Below are 16,141 nucleotides of genomic sequence, written 5' to 3'. Positions count from 1 at the left end.
GCATAGGCAGTAACACCTTTATAACCTTTGCCTCCCCCGTCTATTAAATATGAAGAAGCATACATTAAAATCATGAAAACAAATATCAACTATAACTTAAAACTTTTATAGGATTGCTCCAAATGAGCACTCTCCATTTCATAAACCCCATACGAAGAAAAGAAAAGATTCAGGTGAAAAAAAAAGGGGGTGTGTGTAGGGGGTATCATCATTTCTTTCATGAGCTGGAAGCGGCAGCAGCAGCATCCAACTGATCCAACTCCAGCTTCGCACTTTCAATGTCTTCGACGCGAATGCCGCTCCTGTCACACATGCTTCTGAAGATGCCGCCCTCCATCTTCCACAGCTCCAGGGGCGAAGCCAGCTCGGCGATGCGACCGGCGTCCATGACGCAGATGCGGTCGTAGCCAATGATGGTGCGCAGACGATGGGCAATGCAGAGGAGTGTCTTGCCCTTGAAACCCGTGGCCATGGTGCGCTGGATCTTGTCGTCCGTCTCCATGTCGACACTGGAAGTGGCCTCGTCGCAGACAATGATCTGGGAACCACGGACGAGAGCTCGGGCAAGGGCCATGAGCTGGCGCTGGCCGAGTGAGAAGTTGAGGCCGTCTTCCTCAACAACGGTGTCGAGGTGGATGCGTCCGGGATCAGTCTTGCGGTCTTCCATGTTGGCATCCGCAGGCACAAGATCGGCCTGTCGGAGGGCTGACCAGAGCTCAAGGTCAGTGTGCTCATGGAAGGGATCAAGGTTGCTGCGGACAGTGCCCTGGAAGAGAGTCGGGTCCTGAGGGATAATGGCAAGGCGGGAGCGCAGGTCAAACAAGCCGATAGTAGCAATGTTGATGCCGTCAATGGAGATGGAGCCCCCTGAGATCTCGACCAGACGGAACAGAGTGCTCATAATAGAACTCTTTCCGGCACCGGTACGACCGACGATACCAATGCGCTCTCCGCCCTTGATGTGAATGGAGAGGCCCTTGAGCACAAGAGGCAGATTCTCGCGGTAACGCATCTCGACATTGTCAAAGACAATCTCTCCCTTTTCTGGCCAAGATTCGCGAACATCGACGGTGTGAAGGGGAGCTTCCTCTTCAAGCTCATTGCCGTAGTAGCGGAGACGTTCAACAGCGTTCATGCCGTTCTCAACCTCAGCCAGCTGGCGGATGGAGAACTGGAGCATCTGAACAATAGACAGAATGTAACTGAGCACCAGACCGCCAATGGAAGGGTTGACGCTGAATCGTGATGTGACGACAAGGATTCCAACGGTAAACACAAGGAGATTACCAATCAAATCCAATCGAAGGGACAGCCAGCGCTGATTAGAGTAGGTCAAGAAGTAAGCGCCATTCATCTCATCAATCGAATCACGAAGATCCTTGATAAATCGGGACTTGAGCCCGTAAGCACGGATCGAAGCCACACCCGTCAGACCCTCGCCAAACTTGGCAAAGACTGTCGATCGAAGGACCGATTCGAAACGCTTAACCTCTCGGGCCGATGCACGGTAGTATGACGCAGCGCCAATGAACAGAAAGTATAAAGGCACAAGGGCAATGGCGAAGTAGTGGAAGTAGGCAATGATCAGGGCAAACACGGCGGTACACATGCAGAGCGTAAAGAAGTACATTCTGATGGCATCCGTCAAGTTGTTATCCATGACGTCAACATCGCGAGAGAAACGATTCGTGATGCGGCCCAGAGGTGTGGTGTCGAAGAAGGACATGGGAGCACGCAGGACTCGGAACATTGCCTCGCGGAGCATGACCTTACTGGAGTTGGTGCCCAGGATAGACAGCATGACGGAGAAGAGGAACATGAGCAGGGCCTGGATGGCACCGAGACCAGCGTAGATACCAATGTACTGACCCATTGACAATCCAAACTTGTCCGAGGTCCAGTACGAGAGCCACAAGCTGGTCATGATGTTGGCGCCCTGAGACAGGATGAGGACGAAGATGACCAAGGGAGCATTCAGCAGAGTACCAGAGGCGCGGACGTATGCACCATACACAGACCAAGGCACACTGGCTTGGGCCTTTTCTTCCTGCTGCATGAGAGCTGCGCCCTTCTTGTTCTTCTTGTTCTTGCGGGCTTCGGCGGTCTCAGTCAGGGTCAGCTGTTTCAGCTTGTCATCGTCCTCTTCTTCTTCCTCTTCCTTCTTTTCGACGGCAGTTGTTTCCATCAGTTCCTGGAAGCCCTTGTGATCTCGCATCAGATTCTCAAAAGTGTCAATGGCCTGAATCTTGCCGGCGTCCATCCAAACGATCCTATCGCAACGAGAAAGAACCCAGAGTTGATGGGTAGCGAGGATACGGCACTTATCCTTGAGGAGACCCAAGATGGCGTTGTCAAAGATGTGGCGACCAACGTGGGCATCGACGGCACTGAGAGGATCATCCATGAGAACAATATCGGCATCGAAATAGATGGCGCGAGCAATGTTGAGACGCTGCTTCTGACCACCAGAGATTGTGATACCACGTTCACCAATTTCAGTAAGATCACCATTAGGTAGCATGTCGAGATCAGGTTGAAGAGCACATCTATCAGAAACAGTTAGTCATCTGGGATTCTAACAGTGGGGGTCTAAGGGGGAATAGAACTTACGCTCGAATAACCTCCTTATACCAGTCCTTATCCATTTCCTTGCCAAAGATGATGTTGTTCTGCAATGAGGAGTTCTGAATCCAGGCATATTGGGGACAGAAGGCCCTGGATGCGCCGAAAACCACGTCACCATTTGTCTTACGCATGTCACCAGCCAAGGCAGCGAGCAAAGAACTCTTGCCACTGCCGACAGTACCAATAACAGCAATCAGTTCGTTTCGGCCAGCCTGCAGGTTTAGATCTTGCAACTTGAAGGGCTCACGCTCCTCCACCAGTGTGCTAGAGTCATCACCAGACGCAGATTGGACAGTCTCCTTTGGAGCCTCCGACTTCTTGGCTTTCTTCTTGTCCTTGCCGGCAGCACCCTTATCGGCCTCCTTGGTTGGGGTTCTCTCCCAAGTAAAGGACGCGTCGATGAGTTCAATGGCATGCTCTCCCTCAGGCTTGAGGATAACCTCTTCTTCCTGCTCTTCTTCAAGGAGGAATTGCTCAATCCGCTGAAGAGAGGACCAAGCATCAATCACCTGACCAAGGACAAGGGGCAGCAAGTTGAGAGGGATTCGAAGACCGTTGAACAAGGCTAGCGAAGAAAAGATTTGAGCAGGTGCCAGGCCGTGGTTGGTCAGGGAGTACGTGATAAAGGACAGCATCGAGGCAAAAATCGGCATGGACATGCTGACGGCATTGATGGCATTGCGGATGGCGAGCAGGACCTGAATAGAGTAGATCTCCTTGGAGCGAATCTCGGCGAGACGGTCGATAAAGGCCTTCTCCCAGCCAAAGTACTTGACAAATCGGACGGACTGCAGAATTTCCTGGGTGAGAGACACTCTCTGGTCGGTAATCTTGTTGATGGCCTTTCTTCGTTGAAGGAGGGACTGGATAGCCTTGGTGATGAGGGGAACACCAATGAGGAGGAGGCCAAAACCAGCCAGCGCACTGTACGTCAGATTGACCAGCAGGAGAACGAGTGTGATGACACAGGCGACAGGGGAAGTCCAGGTCATGTGTAAAAGGGCCGAGGCTTGATCAACACGATAAGTATCGACGCTCATCAAGTTGGTAATACGCCCGTTGCCCCAGCCCAAGCCATCTTGCACTGCGGGTCCTTTCTTTCCCTTTTTCTTGTCATCGTCCTTGCCCGTGTCCTTTGCCGTGTCCTTGCCCTTGTCTTTCTCGTCTTGCTCGTTCGACTCTGGCATTATGGCCTCCTTGACGCCGCCAGCCTTGGCACGACCCGAGATGACCATGGATTTCTCGTAGATCATACTAATCAAGACGGCACGGCTTTGGCCTCCCATCATCATGCCTCGGTAGATGAAGTGGCTGATACACACACTCTGTATAATCTGCATGACAGTAACGCCAATGGCCAAACCGAGACCTCGTCCGATATGGGGAGCAGGAGAGTGGCTGACGTGAGCTACGTAGGCATCGGTTGCAAACTGGATCAGGTAGCGGAGAATAAACGGAGAGAGGACCTGCATGATAGTTGCGATGAGCGAGCAAACACCACCAAGCCAGAATTCAAATGTGAAGGTTTCGTGCAAAGCACCAAGTAGAGGTCGCTTTTGGCCATTTTGGACTCGTCTCTTGAATGCCTCCTTCACTTTAAGTGTCATTGGCTCGGCTGCTCTGTCAGGATTGACAATCCAGATGTCTTGCTTGTCTAGCTGACGCTTATATCCTGTCTGTGAAACATTTAGTTAGTTGACAGAGGTCTCAACCTCCGCATTGGGGAAACAATTCAATTAGAGTCACAAGCTCACCGTCATGAGAGGGTTCATCCAGTAGAAGGTGAGTCTGCTAAAGAAACCAGCCTGGTACTCTCGAGAGATTATACGCTCCTTGGGAATCTCCGGTATACCGCCCCAGCGCATGGGATTCATCTTCTTGTACCAGGGTTTCGCCGCATATTCTGCAGCAGCATTCATGACTACACTGGCATCGGTAGCATGGCTTTTGGTTGTTGCCAGAGGCTCCTTGGGTGCGTCATCTTCTCCATCAGACCTGGACTCAACTCTTTCGATTCCATCGTCGTCCTTCTCGCTCACAGGGGCAGCTTTTTCACCTTCGGAATCATTGCCACGGCCCTCCGAGGAGGATTGAATGTTGATCGCGTGATTCTCTGGAGCGGCCGTAGGAGCCTGTATCTCTTTCTCTGCACCGGGGTCTGCCATCTCTACACAGACCTCGGCGTGGTGCTGCGGTCACTTAGACCAGGAGCAGCAGATGTCTTGCGCAGCAAAGCGGGTGGCGCAACGGGTATCTTCTAGTCGACTGTGGAGTCTATCGTGGAGCGAGTCTTGGCTCTGTGGTTCACGGCTAAACGAGTTTTAGGCTCGAACATGAACCCAGATGCTCTGTCCCAGAATGGTATTATTGCAGCTATAAAGAAACAACAAAGAGCTACCCGGATCAGATACGGCACGACACAGGCGACATAGCCAGCAAAGATGGCTTGAGGTGAGTCGGCGCGCAAACAGGCAGCTCAACTGGGGCAGCAAACGTTTATAAACGAGCGGAGCGACAGCCCGCAAGCCATGCATGGCTAAAGTGGATATAGACAGCCTCCTCCGGAGTAGTTCCCGTTTGTAAAACTTCACAGACAGGGTTAAGCAAAGCATGGAAAGCAAGCACGAAGCCCGCTTCGATCCACATTGGATTCAACCCATCCTTCAAAGAGCAGGGGGCGACAACTCGTTGGGACTAGGCAGGTAATTCGGAGACTATGAAACCCGATGGGTTCGTACTCGTAGACCAGTGAACAATGCTTGAGCAGGTGGTGCGGTGGCGTGCAGGTAGCGTAGAGCAAGACAGTACAGCGAAGGAACAGCTTCGAGGAGACTAGTCGAATTGGACCAGCTTGAGCAAGAGGCGCTCCAACGGTAACTTTCCAATTGGCTGCTTCATACCGGTGAATGAATCATACTGTCATACAATATCCTTATTGTGGAAAATTCAAAGGCCAGGACAGGAGTACTCCACCACCGGCAGCGTAAGATGGAACCGCAAACAGCTTTTGTCGCCGACAAGAGCTCAGCAATAGGGGCTTGAGATCGATGATCCGCACATGTACGAGTATGTATGCTTCACCGTCTAGTAATGCCGGGTGAAACATGCCGTGATTGATAAGAATCGTCGCATTGGCCTTGGGAAGCTGCCGGCATTCGATCGCAACCATCGAACAAAATGGTCAACGTCAGTACGGCGCCGCTTCGGCGCCGCACTCCAGGAGGCTACCGGAGATAGCACTCGGAGGTCTTTTGCAAGTCGCAAACAACAAAAAAGTGTTTCTTTGTTTCAACCAGTAAAACAATGCCGGATTCCAAGCCCCGTCGTATACCGGAATCCGTACCCGCCAGCCTCTCGTCTTAGTGCTCCTGAGCTCCTCCGAAAGCGTCGATAGTTGGACGCCAGCTGGCAAGACGGTTTGTAAGCAACAAGGGAAACCGCCTGATCGGCACGGGTTTCACCAAATCCACCCGATCTCTTGACGGTACCTTTGTAGGCATTATCAATTTGTTCGCTATTATTACCCGGCTAAGTAGTTTTGGGTTTTGACCTTTGCTCGACTAATCAAGATTCTGCCGCGCGCGGATTGGGTCAGCACTCAAGCGGTACGCAAATAAGCGGGACCACGACCGAAATACCTTGGTTTATATAATTGTAATCAAGCAGCTGAAGTATTAGAAGAAAGGTTATTTATCAAGTACCTTTTTTCGTGGATCTAGTAGCGGTAGGGAGAGGGGAAGCAAAGAGTCATCGACTTACTGGACAATTCGCACTACCGCTTACTTTATCCAATCCCCTCGGCATCCGAATAAGCGGATTCCCTCTGCACGCTGACAGCGCTGTGAGTGAGCATCATGAGTTTTGCAATCCTTGGCCGAAAGCTCCGCATGGCTGGAAATGAAGCAGAATTCCCGGATTATTCGCCTTGGTTTGTAATGTGGTAAAGGGCGTCGAGGACAAGCTTAAACACAAGCCGTGCGAAGGAGTGCTTGCAGACGGTGAAGAAGAAGACAGCCCTGGAGTTTCGTAGTAATACTTTGCAGAGCCTTGCAGAGCTTCGCAAGTCGTATTGAATGGAGCAGGCTCCATATCAAAGGCCACAATTCTCTCCGTTTGCCTTGCAATTCTTTGCTCCGCTTGCCGCCTGCCTCACCCACCTCGGGTCCGAGTGCGGAAGAAAAGACCGGGATGGAGCTTATGGGTACTTTAGTAAAAGGCGGCGGACATAGGTACCTACCTAGTAGTACTACGCACCACGCACGTGACTCTTATCGCGATAAGACTTTTACCCTAGTGAATGGTGATTTTTCGATGAAGCATCATTGCTGTACCTCATAGGTGCTCGAGCTGCATTCGATGGCGACCGACGGCATTCCCTCTCTCGCCATACCAGGCACAATTCTGGGCCCTGCTAGCAAGTATGCTTCGGGCCCGGGCACGCATATTTACGAGGGCAGCATCGTTTCCTCGCTGCTGGGCAACGTTGCCGTCATAGCACCAGCCAAGGCTCCGGGCCCGGTCAAGCGATTGAACAAGATTACGGCTCCTTCTGTGGAAGAACTGGCGACCATATCCGTCATTAGACGCGGTCGCAAGCGAGAGGTGCTACCAGATGTCGGCAACATTGTATTGGCGCGCGTGGTGCGTCTTATGCCCAAGCAGGCCATTGTAGTCATCCAGCAAGTTGGCGAGACAGTTCTGCAGACAGAGTGGCAGGGCGTGATACGGGTACAAGATGTGAGGGCGACAGAGCAGGATAAAGTCAAGATTCACGAGTCATTCAAGCCTGGCGACATTGTTCGGGCTCAAGTGGTAAGCCAATATTCGTTCCCCGGGTGTTGAGGGGGGGCTATCTTCGCAAAGACTAACGCAACGAACATCAGATTTCCTTGGGCGACCAGGCCAACTATTACCTCTCAACGGCATCAAATGAACTAGGTGTCATCATGGCCACGAGCGACGTCGGGAATGACATGGTTCCCATTAGCTGGAAGGAGTTTAAGGACCCCGAGACGGGGGTGAGCGAGCCGCGAAAAGTGGCTAAGCCAAGCTGAAGATGCTGCTGCAAGACGTTGAAACTCAACCGCCACCCTCACATGGAGAAGCACATCTTGGACTGCAAATAATATCAGCAACATTAGGTCCGGTTACCTGCTGACCTGGGCTCTCTGCACTTACATGCATCCACTCAAGCACGCGCATAACCGTGTAGGGCCGGAGCAAGGGTTGGGATGAATTAGCCACAGCACAGAGCAACATCCAAGTACGTCGACGGGCCACTCCTTGAACCCCGGATGCCGAGATATATTGAAACGGGCTGCAGCCAAACGACATGTGTTACTGTATGATGCATTGCCAACCGAGACTGGCTGATAGAATGGGAGTGGGTTCAAGTTTTGGCTAGCGCGCTATTGAAGCTCTATTTTAGGACCGCCAACAACAAGGGACTTGTGCCTGACTAAAGGTGGCCAGTTGGGCCCTGAATTGCCGAATATATCCGCCTCAAATATGACTCTCAGATATCAATACTCTCAATCTTATTGTCTAGCTCAGGGCGGCACCCTCAAGTACTTGTCTTACCTTTTGCTGCATCCTCTGTGTCGCCTGTAGCTAATTATAGCATCGAACCCCCTGTGTGTATGATGTATTCCTGCGGTAGTTCACACAGACCAGCTCTCCATCAATTGATTGCAGGCGATATAAAGTGCCCTGAGGCGGACCCAGCCGCTGTCAGTCTCCCCCCCCAGCCCCCTGTTTGCAGGGCTTCTCTCCCTTGCGCCCCTGTCCGCAACTCCACCTACACGCGACATTCTTCAAGCCGCCCCGCCACTTTTTGCTTCTTCAAACCTGCTGCTTGGGTGCTTGACGGGCACCAATCCCGCCTCATCGTGTGCCGGCCATACTTGTAGTGGCGCCAGTATCTACTGCACAGGTTCTGCAAAGAGCGGTCTGTGAAGCCCGACCGGAGAAGCCTAAACCCTGCTACTGTACACGCACACGGTCAAGTGCAGCAAGCATGTCGTCCACCATGGTCGTCACGGCCTCGAAAACAACATCGCTCTTCGTCGATCCCAGCCCGTCGTGCTGCCCCAGCTGCGGCTTCGTGATCCCCCCACAGCACGATGAGCCGCCGTCGACGCAGCTGCTCGATGCCCAGGCCCGCATCGCCGAGCTCGAAACCCACGTCTTCCAGCTGAACCAAAAGGCCACCGCCGCCGTCAACCGTTGGGCCGAGTACGAGGCCGAGCTGTCCAAGCTGCGAGCCAAGCTGTCTTCGTCGCCCGAGCCCTCCACCCAGAGCCCTACACGCTCGTCCTTCTTCCAGGCCGGCGCCACGAGGATCTCGGCCCTCATGTACTCGCGCCGATCGCAGCCCGCCAGCCCTCCTGCATCCAAACCCATGCCCCCAGTGACGCCGCCGCCTACCGACTCCAGCCCAATGAGGACCCCCAGCCGCACGACGGAGGACCTGCTCGAGGCCCTCAACAAGGAGCAGATGCTGCGGAGGGCGGCAGAGGGCCGGCTCAACGCCACGAACAAGGAGGTCGAGGAGCTGAGCGTGACACTCTTCGAGCAGGCAAACGAGATGGTGGCCACGGAGCGCCGCGCCCGGGCTGCCCTGGAGCAACGGATATCCGAGCTGGAAAAGCGAGACGTGGAGAAGAAGCAGCGACTGGACAAGCTGGAGCTAGCCATGCACCGCATTGAAAAGGTCAAGACCCTGCTGCTGGAAGGCTACGATGCAGCAGCTCTGTCGCTGGCGTCTGAAAAGATTGAATGAATGAATGAAATGCGAGGAATAAAATATTACTGGAACTAATTGGTTGGTTGGGTCTCATGGGTCGGTAACGGGATATCAGATAATTGGGAACCGGCAGCGCAGGAATCTTTCTCTCTATTGGCTTTTTTTCCTTTTTTTTTTCTTTTCTTTTGTTGGCGAACGGCTTGTGCACACGAATGGAGGGATCTGTGCCGGTTTGATTTTTGATTGTTTGGCTTACACAGACTGAGATACTTGGCCGGGCAGTGCATAATAAGATGCTCTGTATAAAGTGTGCGTACTAGCCACTATGGATAGAGCATTGATTGGACATGGAACATGAGGCGAAATTGAAGAATTGTGTATCTGTATTGTGATACGGCGCAAGAGACTACATTCACTCATAGTATCTGCTTGCGGTTCTATATAGACGCCTTCACGTCCCTAAGACGTTGTTCGTTCACCGCAAACGCCTGTGTTCCTGTCCCCAACTGCCTCCGGGACTGATTGTCATCAGTCATGGTATCGCAACGTTGTCATATGGTTCCCTCTTCCATAAAGGAACGCGAGTATCTGCCTGGATAGATATTGAATATATGTGTTCTTCTATTTTAGTCATCGAAGCCGTTCCATGACTTTTCGTCGTCCGACTTGGTTGGCACCTTGCTGCCGTTTGTCTGCCGGGTGGGTTTCTCCCCGTCGCCCTTTGCCTGGATCTTACGGGCGGGCGACGCCGCTCCGTTTACAGATGGAGACCGTGATCTCTTCTCCGATCGAGCAGCAGCAGTAGGCGATGCAACTGGACTGGCGCTTCTCTTTTCTTGCTTCTTCTGTGCCTCAGCCTTGTCGGACGTTTGGTTCGTGGCCTTAGGAGCTGCCTTGGGGCCGGGCCAGTGTCCCTCGGGCTCTCCATTCCAGCGCGCGAGCATGTCGGCGACCTTGGGGCCCCAGACTTCCTCTCCTTTGGCCAGATCATCGTATTCGAGACAGTTGGTGCCACCAATGGTAAAGTCGCTCTGGCGGACACGGGCAAGCTCCGCCATGAGACCCGCGGATCCCAGCTTGGTGCCGAGATCATGGCAGAAGCTTCGGACGTAGAAGCCCGACGTCACCTTTAGTCGAACCCTGGCGGCAGGGGGTCCCTCATCGCTCCACGGTGGAGGAGTGCTTTCGTCGGGCGTATCAGGGACGAGGTTTTTGCCCTTGTTAGAGTAGACGGGCTGGGGTAGCTGTCCCAGCGCTCCAGACATCATGGCCGAGTGCTTCGAAGGGCGTTGCTTCTTGCGCGGCGCATCTCTAATGAGCTCATCCTGTCGCTCTTCAAACTTGCGCTTGAATGTCTCATGAGCCGCAACCGCCTGGTCATCTTGCTCCTTTTCCTCTGGCGTGAGCTTTCGCGCAGTCTCTTGCTGCTTCTTCACCCTCCAGACCTGCTCGGCAAGGTGACGCTCAGCAGCCTCGGCCTCCTCTGTCGGCCAGCGATGATTGTGTTTCTTCGGCTCGTACCACTCCAAAAGTTCGACTTCCAATACCTCGACCTCCCTTCCTTCAATCTCCCTGGGTATAGGCTTCCCTTCGCGCGCATACTCGTAGAGTGGCTTGCCGTTCATCTTGAGCGCCGAGTACAGGGGCGGAATCTGAATCTGCTTTCCCTTGAAGGCTTCTAGCTCCTTCTCCACCATCTCTCGTGTAATGTGATCGTACGGTCGCTTGGATAGGACGCGGCCCACTCGATCATAGGTATCGGTGCTTGCGCCAAATAAAACAATTGTTTCGTAAGTCTTGGTGCAGTCGAGGAACTGGGGCAGTAGCTTTGTCGCGGACCCGATGCCCAGGATCAGGACTCCGGTAGCCAAAGGGTCCAGGGTTCCTCCATGACCAATCTTGACTTGTGATGCTTTCTTCTCGGCCTTGCGTCGCATAAATTGGCCGCCTGATTCCTTAAGCCGGCGCGCGATTTCTGCATCGATCATGGGCTTGAAGAAGGAAGAGGGATTGAAGGCCTGCTGGCATTCTCGCACAACCTGAGCAGAGCTGAGGCCGCAAGGCTTGTTGATGGCTAAGAGAGCAGACATGATTGCATTAGCAACACTCTATAGGCGCCAAATACGCTGGAAAGGATGCGACAGCGCTGGGAAATGGGATGAGGGGATGCCTACCAAAGACACCATCCCGGACGACGTCCGAAGCCATTGTCGATAACACTTTTCCAAGCCGTCGCATACGAGGCCTAGTATGGGCGGGGGATGGAAAGACGGAGAGGCTATGAGGAGGAGAAAAGGGAAAAGAAGAAACAGGGGGGGAGAGGGCCGGTATAAGAGGGGGAAGCTGCAAGTTATGCAGTTCTCACCACGATCTCACTTTCACCTCCGGCTTTCAGTCCGCGACGCAGGCGACGGGTGGTTTTGCCTGGGAAAAAAAAACTTGTCCTAGCGCGAAGATAAGAGATTACGAGAGGTGGAAGTATCTATACTTGAACGGTGCTAGGCTAGCGTTAGAGTACCTGAGATGCACCTAGTCTACCAGCGTGAGGCATGTATTGAGGCCCCTCCCAGGTGCATCAAATGTATTAGATACAGGGGCCTCCCGGCACCAGAACGGAGCCAGGCAAGCCAGGCTCGCCGTTAGAAGTGATGTGAGGGTCCTGTCACTCTCACTAGAGCCATGACCCTTTCAGATTGGCTTCAGCACCAATAGAAGCCTCTACCATTGTTCGTTGACTTGATATTCAGTTGACCTTCACTTTGTAAACAGTACAGGAATGCTTAGTTCTTCTGTTACGGCATAGAAACTTTGGAAACTGCCTACTTAGAGACATTGGTGCTATTGGAACAATGCGCTTTATTGCAGGGAGGGGCTATTCAGCACTCCAAGTCAAGTTGGCTATTCAATTCCTCAGTGACTGCGTCGAATCAAGAGGGAGTGAAAATGCCTTCCAGGTTTATTTACTACAGGTACTTAGGTATGTAGATATACGGTTCCTTGAATATCACTTTCTTCTAGTATGGCTACTTTCTTTCTTCTCGTCTCTGCGATTATGGCTATATCTCTCTCGTATCTGCTATTATCACTGCCTACCAAGGTATGTACTTACCTAGGTAGCTTTAAGCTTCCATCAGGTACTGGACAGGATGCTGGATAGCCTACTTGGGGTGCTGAATGGACATCAATGTATTATTCACAGGTTGATTTGTAGCTTACCTACCTACCTACTCATGTACGCAATTCTGCAGTACCACCAGTAAGCGGGCAAACGGGCTGCTCTCCATTCTACAGCAGGGCTCTAGTGGGGTCATGCGACGCTGCTGTGCTACAGAGACCCATCAAGGCTCTTACAAGTTACTGTACAGGGCTCCTTGGCGCATTCAAAGCCGCTGGCCCCTCCGAGATTCTACTGGGTCGCCCAGAATCGCGAACGGTTATGACGCCGTGCTAGCGCGCTATGGTGTTTGCCCACTCACTGCGTCTCAGCCTTTTCGACTTCCGCACCTACAATTCCAACGTTGCATCTGCATCTACAACTGCGCAGATACCGCCCACAAACCACTTTGGCTCGACTATCTATATTACCCATTCCGATCAAAATCAGAGAAGATACTGGCCCTTTTTTCCCCCGAGATAATCCAGCTGGTCCTCTAGCAATTCCGCTATCCGACTTCAAGTCTGCCTCTGATACCATCGCTACCACCGACACGTTATCTGCCAAGCTCGGTTCTCGACGACAAGCTACCCCTCGAGCTCAACTCCGCCATCGTTCCTAATTCTGTTGAGAAAGCAGTGTCGTCCTATGGTAGCCCATAGTTTCTGCGATTCATAATGAGCGGGCGTAAGCGAAGGGCGTCGACGTCGAGCGTCGAAACCGTCGATGGGGACAAGATCCGCTGGTTGCAGGAGTCTTCAGTTGTCAGGTCACAGCCCAAGGACGTCTCCAAGGATGAATATCCTTGCTTTGAGCTGCGCGATGCCACTGTCTACGATAGGAAGGGCGAAGCTCTCGAGAACGCTCTCAATGTTGTCGTGCGAGGCCCATATATCGTGCGAGGCCATCTCATCATAGACGATCCCTCTCAAAAGACACACCGTGAGTTGTTGCCACCCACTCCCTCGCTTCCTCGCTCCTAGTATCAGCATTTCTAACAATCACAGTCATTATGAGGGTCCGGTCATCTACACCTATAGAAATCCGTCATTGTATCGCTTATTCGATCGGCGAAGACGAAGGGCGCCCAGTCGTATGGGTTTTGGGTCGCGGGGGGTGGTACGAGATTAACCCTTCAGACGCATATCGACCGATATTCAATAAGATGTGCGAGGCAACGACCATGTATTACAGCTTGGTGGACATATATACTTCAGCCAAGTTTAGCAGGACACCTGCGCGACCCGGCTCCAATCTCCTGGAGGCACTCCACGAGGATTTTCTGCAGGTGAGTACGATCCATACGCGCACGGAACACACTCCTCGCAATAACCAATACCAACACCGTTTTGCAGTATATCATGAGAGTAGGCGATGGGGCAACATTCAACGAAGTTGTGCAGCGATGCGCTGAGCACGCCATCTTCTTCGTTTGCCAGTTCGGGCAAGAGTCTCTTAGCCTTATAGACTGGAAGCAAACCCCATTCCACAAATGGTTTACCGTTGAGCACGCTGTAAGTTGTCTACTCCTCCTCCAATGACTGTTCGTTAACTGACATGTAAACAGGACGTAGTGCATAAAACCGAGTTGGCACTCAAAAACCCACGAAAACCAAGCAGCCCGACGCGCGAGGCAGCGAGTCCAGCGCCGAGTAACAGGTCCTCAAACCGCATTACCAGGAGTCTAAGCACGGAGGTGGTTGATCCCGACCAAATCCAACTGTCGAAACGACCGAAGCCCAGCCCGCGCACAGATATAGCGAGTCCTAGTGCTGCTACTCAGAGGCCAACAATACCTACCCAATCTGCCGACTTTGCAATGAGCACCGCAGCGGATGATGACTCTCCGTTTGCCTCCGTCCTTAATGCGCTAGAATTATTATATAAAGAACGCGGCGATTCTAAGAAGGGGATTACCACGACGAATGCTCTCAATTTTATCTATTTCAACTACAAGATTCCCAATTTTAAAGACGGCTCTGTAGGAGCCCATCGAGTTCCTGCTGCAGAAGTCTTGCATTACAACGCCGTTGCATTATTGCAAGCACTCGACAAGGAGAGGTTCCAGAAGCAGGAGCTCTACTCATATCTTGAGGAGCTATCAACAAAGCCATTTTCTCCACGTGCTATAAAAGCATCGGATTTTCCTTTCCGACTAGTGCCACGCAAAGCCATGCCGCGCCAGTCCAAGAAGTCAGTACCAACCGCTGCCGACCCAGACTCATCTTCACATGAAACTGGAACAACAAGTTCCAACGACCCTCCTCGGTACATTGGCAAAACATTGAAACGACCTGGCCGAAGACCGATTAAGACATCAGGCTTGCGAACAGTAACTGCCTCGAAGAAGCGAGCCTATGCGGAGATCGACGATGAGAGTGAGCAGGACTCTGAGGCCTCAATCCTGAAGCGGTCGCACTACTTCTCCGACAAGGACGAGGATGAGGAAGAAGAAGACACTTCTATGCAAGACTTGACTGAAGTGAACACTCCCAGAAATGTCGACCCGACTGTTCAGCCACTATCAGACGATGTAGAGCCCATCCAGATTGTGATTCGCACGGAGAAGATACCCTCCACCGTCCCTCGAGGGCCTGACGATACATGGGCCTGTGATGAAGATGGCTGCTCATATGTTGTTCGAGGTGGTGACGCTCAAGGGTGCCAAACTCGGATTCAAAAGCATTTTGAAGAACACGCGGAGCAGAATAGAAGACTGAACCTGGCAGTTACAGAAAGCACCCGTGGCCATATGCCGATTAAGTATGCCTATTTCCCCCCCTTCTTGATACTCGTTGAATTCCCTCTTACCACAAACGCAACAACAACAACACCAAGAAGTACACCCGCTCTCGATACCCCTTTAAGCCCACCACCAGAAAGCATACCAGATCTAAGTGGATCAGCGACAGAGGCATTCCGCCAACTTGTCGCCCAATTTCGCCGCCGTCCCCAGCCCGTTTCTGATAGAATACCGTCTCTGACACTGTTACAGTCATCTACTCGAGAAACTAAAGCGAATGGGCGAAAAAGCCCCGCAGAGCCAGCAGCCTGGTGGAACACTCCCGCAGCCGATCAAGAGGAAACTGATAGTGTGACGCTGCAGCTCGAGGACGACGACGACTAATTTCCTGGTTCCGCTCTTGGTGATAAATCCTCGCATGATGTGACTGGGCCTTTCATTTCTTTTTGCTCTCGCTCTTTTCTTCGTTTTCGTGTTCATTTTAGGTTTACTAGCATGCCTTCGGGATGGCCATTTGGGAGATACAGGGAAACTCGGATATGAGGTAACAAGACGGCGTTTACGGCTGAGAAATGAGACGACTTTTGCTATTTGCGCTTTGGCGCGTGCATGTATACCATGATGAGTTGCACGCCTGTTGTTATTTCTCTAGTAGATAGGTTTGGGGACAGGATAAACCATGAGGTAGACTGATTGGGAATGAAAATTCATATAACAGCATTTAAGAGAAGAAACATTCTGTCAAGTACGAAGCAGAAACATCTTTTACTGCGGGTCATCTCTCCATTATTTTGCTCAAAGTTTTGTATTCTCATTTTTCTAAACCTTGCGGATGTTTCCGCGCCCTTATAAACCTAACAATTGAGAGATAGAA

General features: G+C 52.1%; 4 protein-coding genes across 4 annotated transcripts; 2 read left to right on the top strand and 2 right to left on the bottom strand.

Moving 5' to 3' along the window:
- Positions 1-217: 217 nt before the first annotated feature.
- Positions 218-4,790, bottom strand: TRIVIDRAFT_33722 (uncharacterized protein; the record flags this gene model as incomplete). The annotated part of the gene is made up of 3 exons (XM_014106006.1): positions 218-2,546; positions 2,611-4,301; positions 4,380-4,790. The coding sequence occupies 3 exons, from the start codon at positions 4,788-4,790 to the stop codon at positions 218-220; spliced, it is 4,431 nt and encodes a 1,476-aa protein (XP_013961481.1).
- Positions 4,791-6,981: 2,191 nt separating this feature from the next.
- TRIVIDRAFT_114665 (uncharacterized protein) lies at positions 6,982-9,358 on the top strand (the record flags this gene model as incomplete). Its single annotated transcript, XM_014106005.1, has 4 exons — positions 6,982-7,437; positions 7,509-7,643; positions 8,145-8,378; positions 8,597-9,358. Coding segments are annotated over 4 exons (1,587 nt in total), but the record flags the coding sequence as incomplete, so codon positions are not given.
- A 395-nt stretch (positions 9,359-9,753) lies between these two features.
- TRIVIDRAFT_166266 (uncharacterized protein) lies at positions 9,754-11,469 on the bottom strand (the record flags this gene model as incomplete). Its single annotated transcript, XM_014106004.1, has 1 exon — positions 9,754-11,469. The coding sequence occupies one exon, from the start codon at positions 11,458-11,460 to the stop codon at positions 9,997-9,999; it is 1,464 nt and encodes a 487-aa protein (XP_013961479.1).
- Positions 11,470-13,201: 1,732 nt separating this feature from the next.
- TRIVIDRAFT_114510 (uncharacterized protein) lies at positions 13,202-15,622 on the top strand (the record flags this gene model as incomplete). The annotated part of the gene is made up of 5 exons (XM_014106003.2): positions 13,202-13,466; positions 13,532-13,812; positions 14,092-15,006; positions 15,043-15,287; positions 15,520-15,622. 5 exons carry the CDS (start codon positions 13,202-13,204, stop codon positions 15,620-15,622), a joined length of 1,809 nt encoding a protein of 602 aa, XP_013961478.1.
- Between the last annotated feature and the right edge of the window lie 519 nt (positions 15,623-16,141).

The sequence above is a fragment of the Trichoderma virens genome (assembly GCF_000170995.1).
Source record: "Trichoderma virens Gv29-8 chromosome Unknown TRIVIscaffold_1, whole genome shotgun sequence".
NCBI classification, from domain to species: Eukaryota; Fungi; Ascomycota; class Sordariomycetes; order Hypocreales; family Hypocreaceae; genus Trichoderma; species Trichoderma virens.
This window is presented reverse-complemented; position numbering and strand designations above follow the sequence as displayed.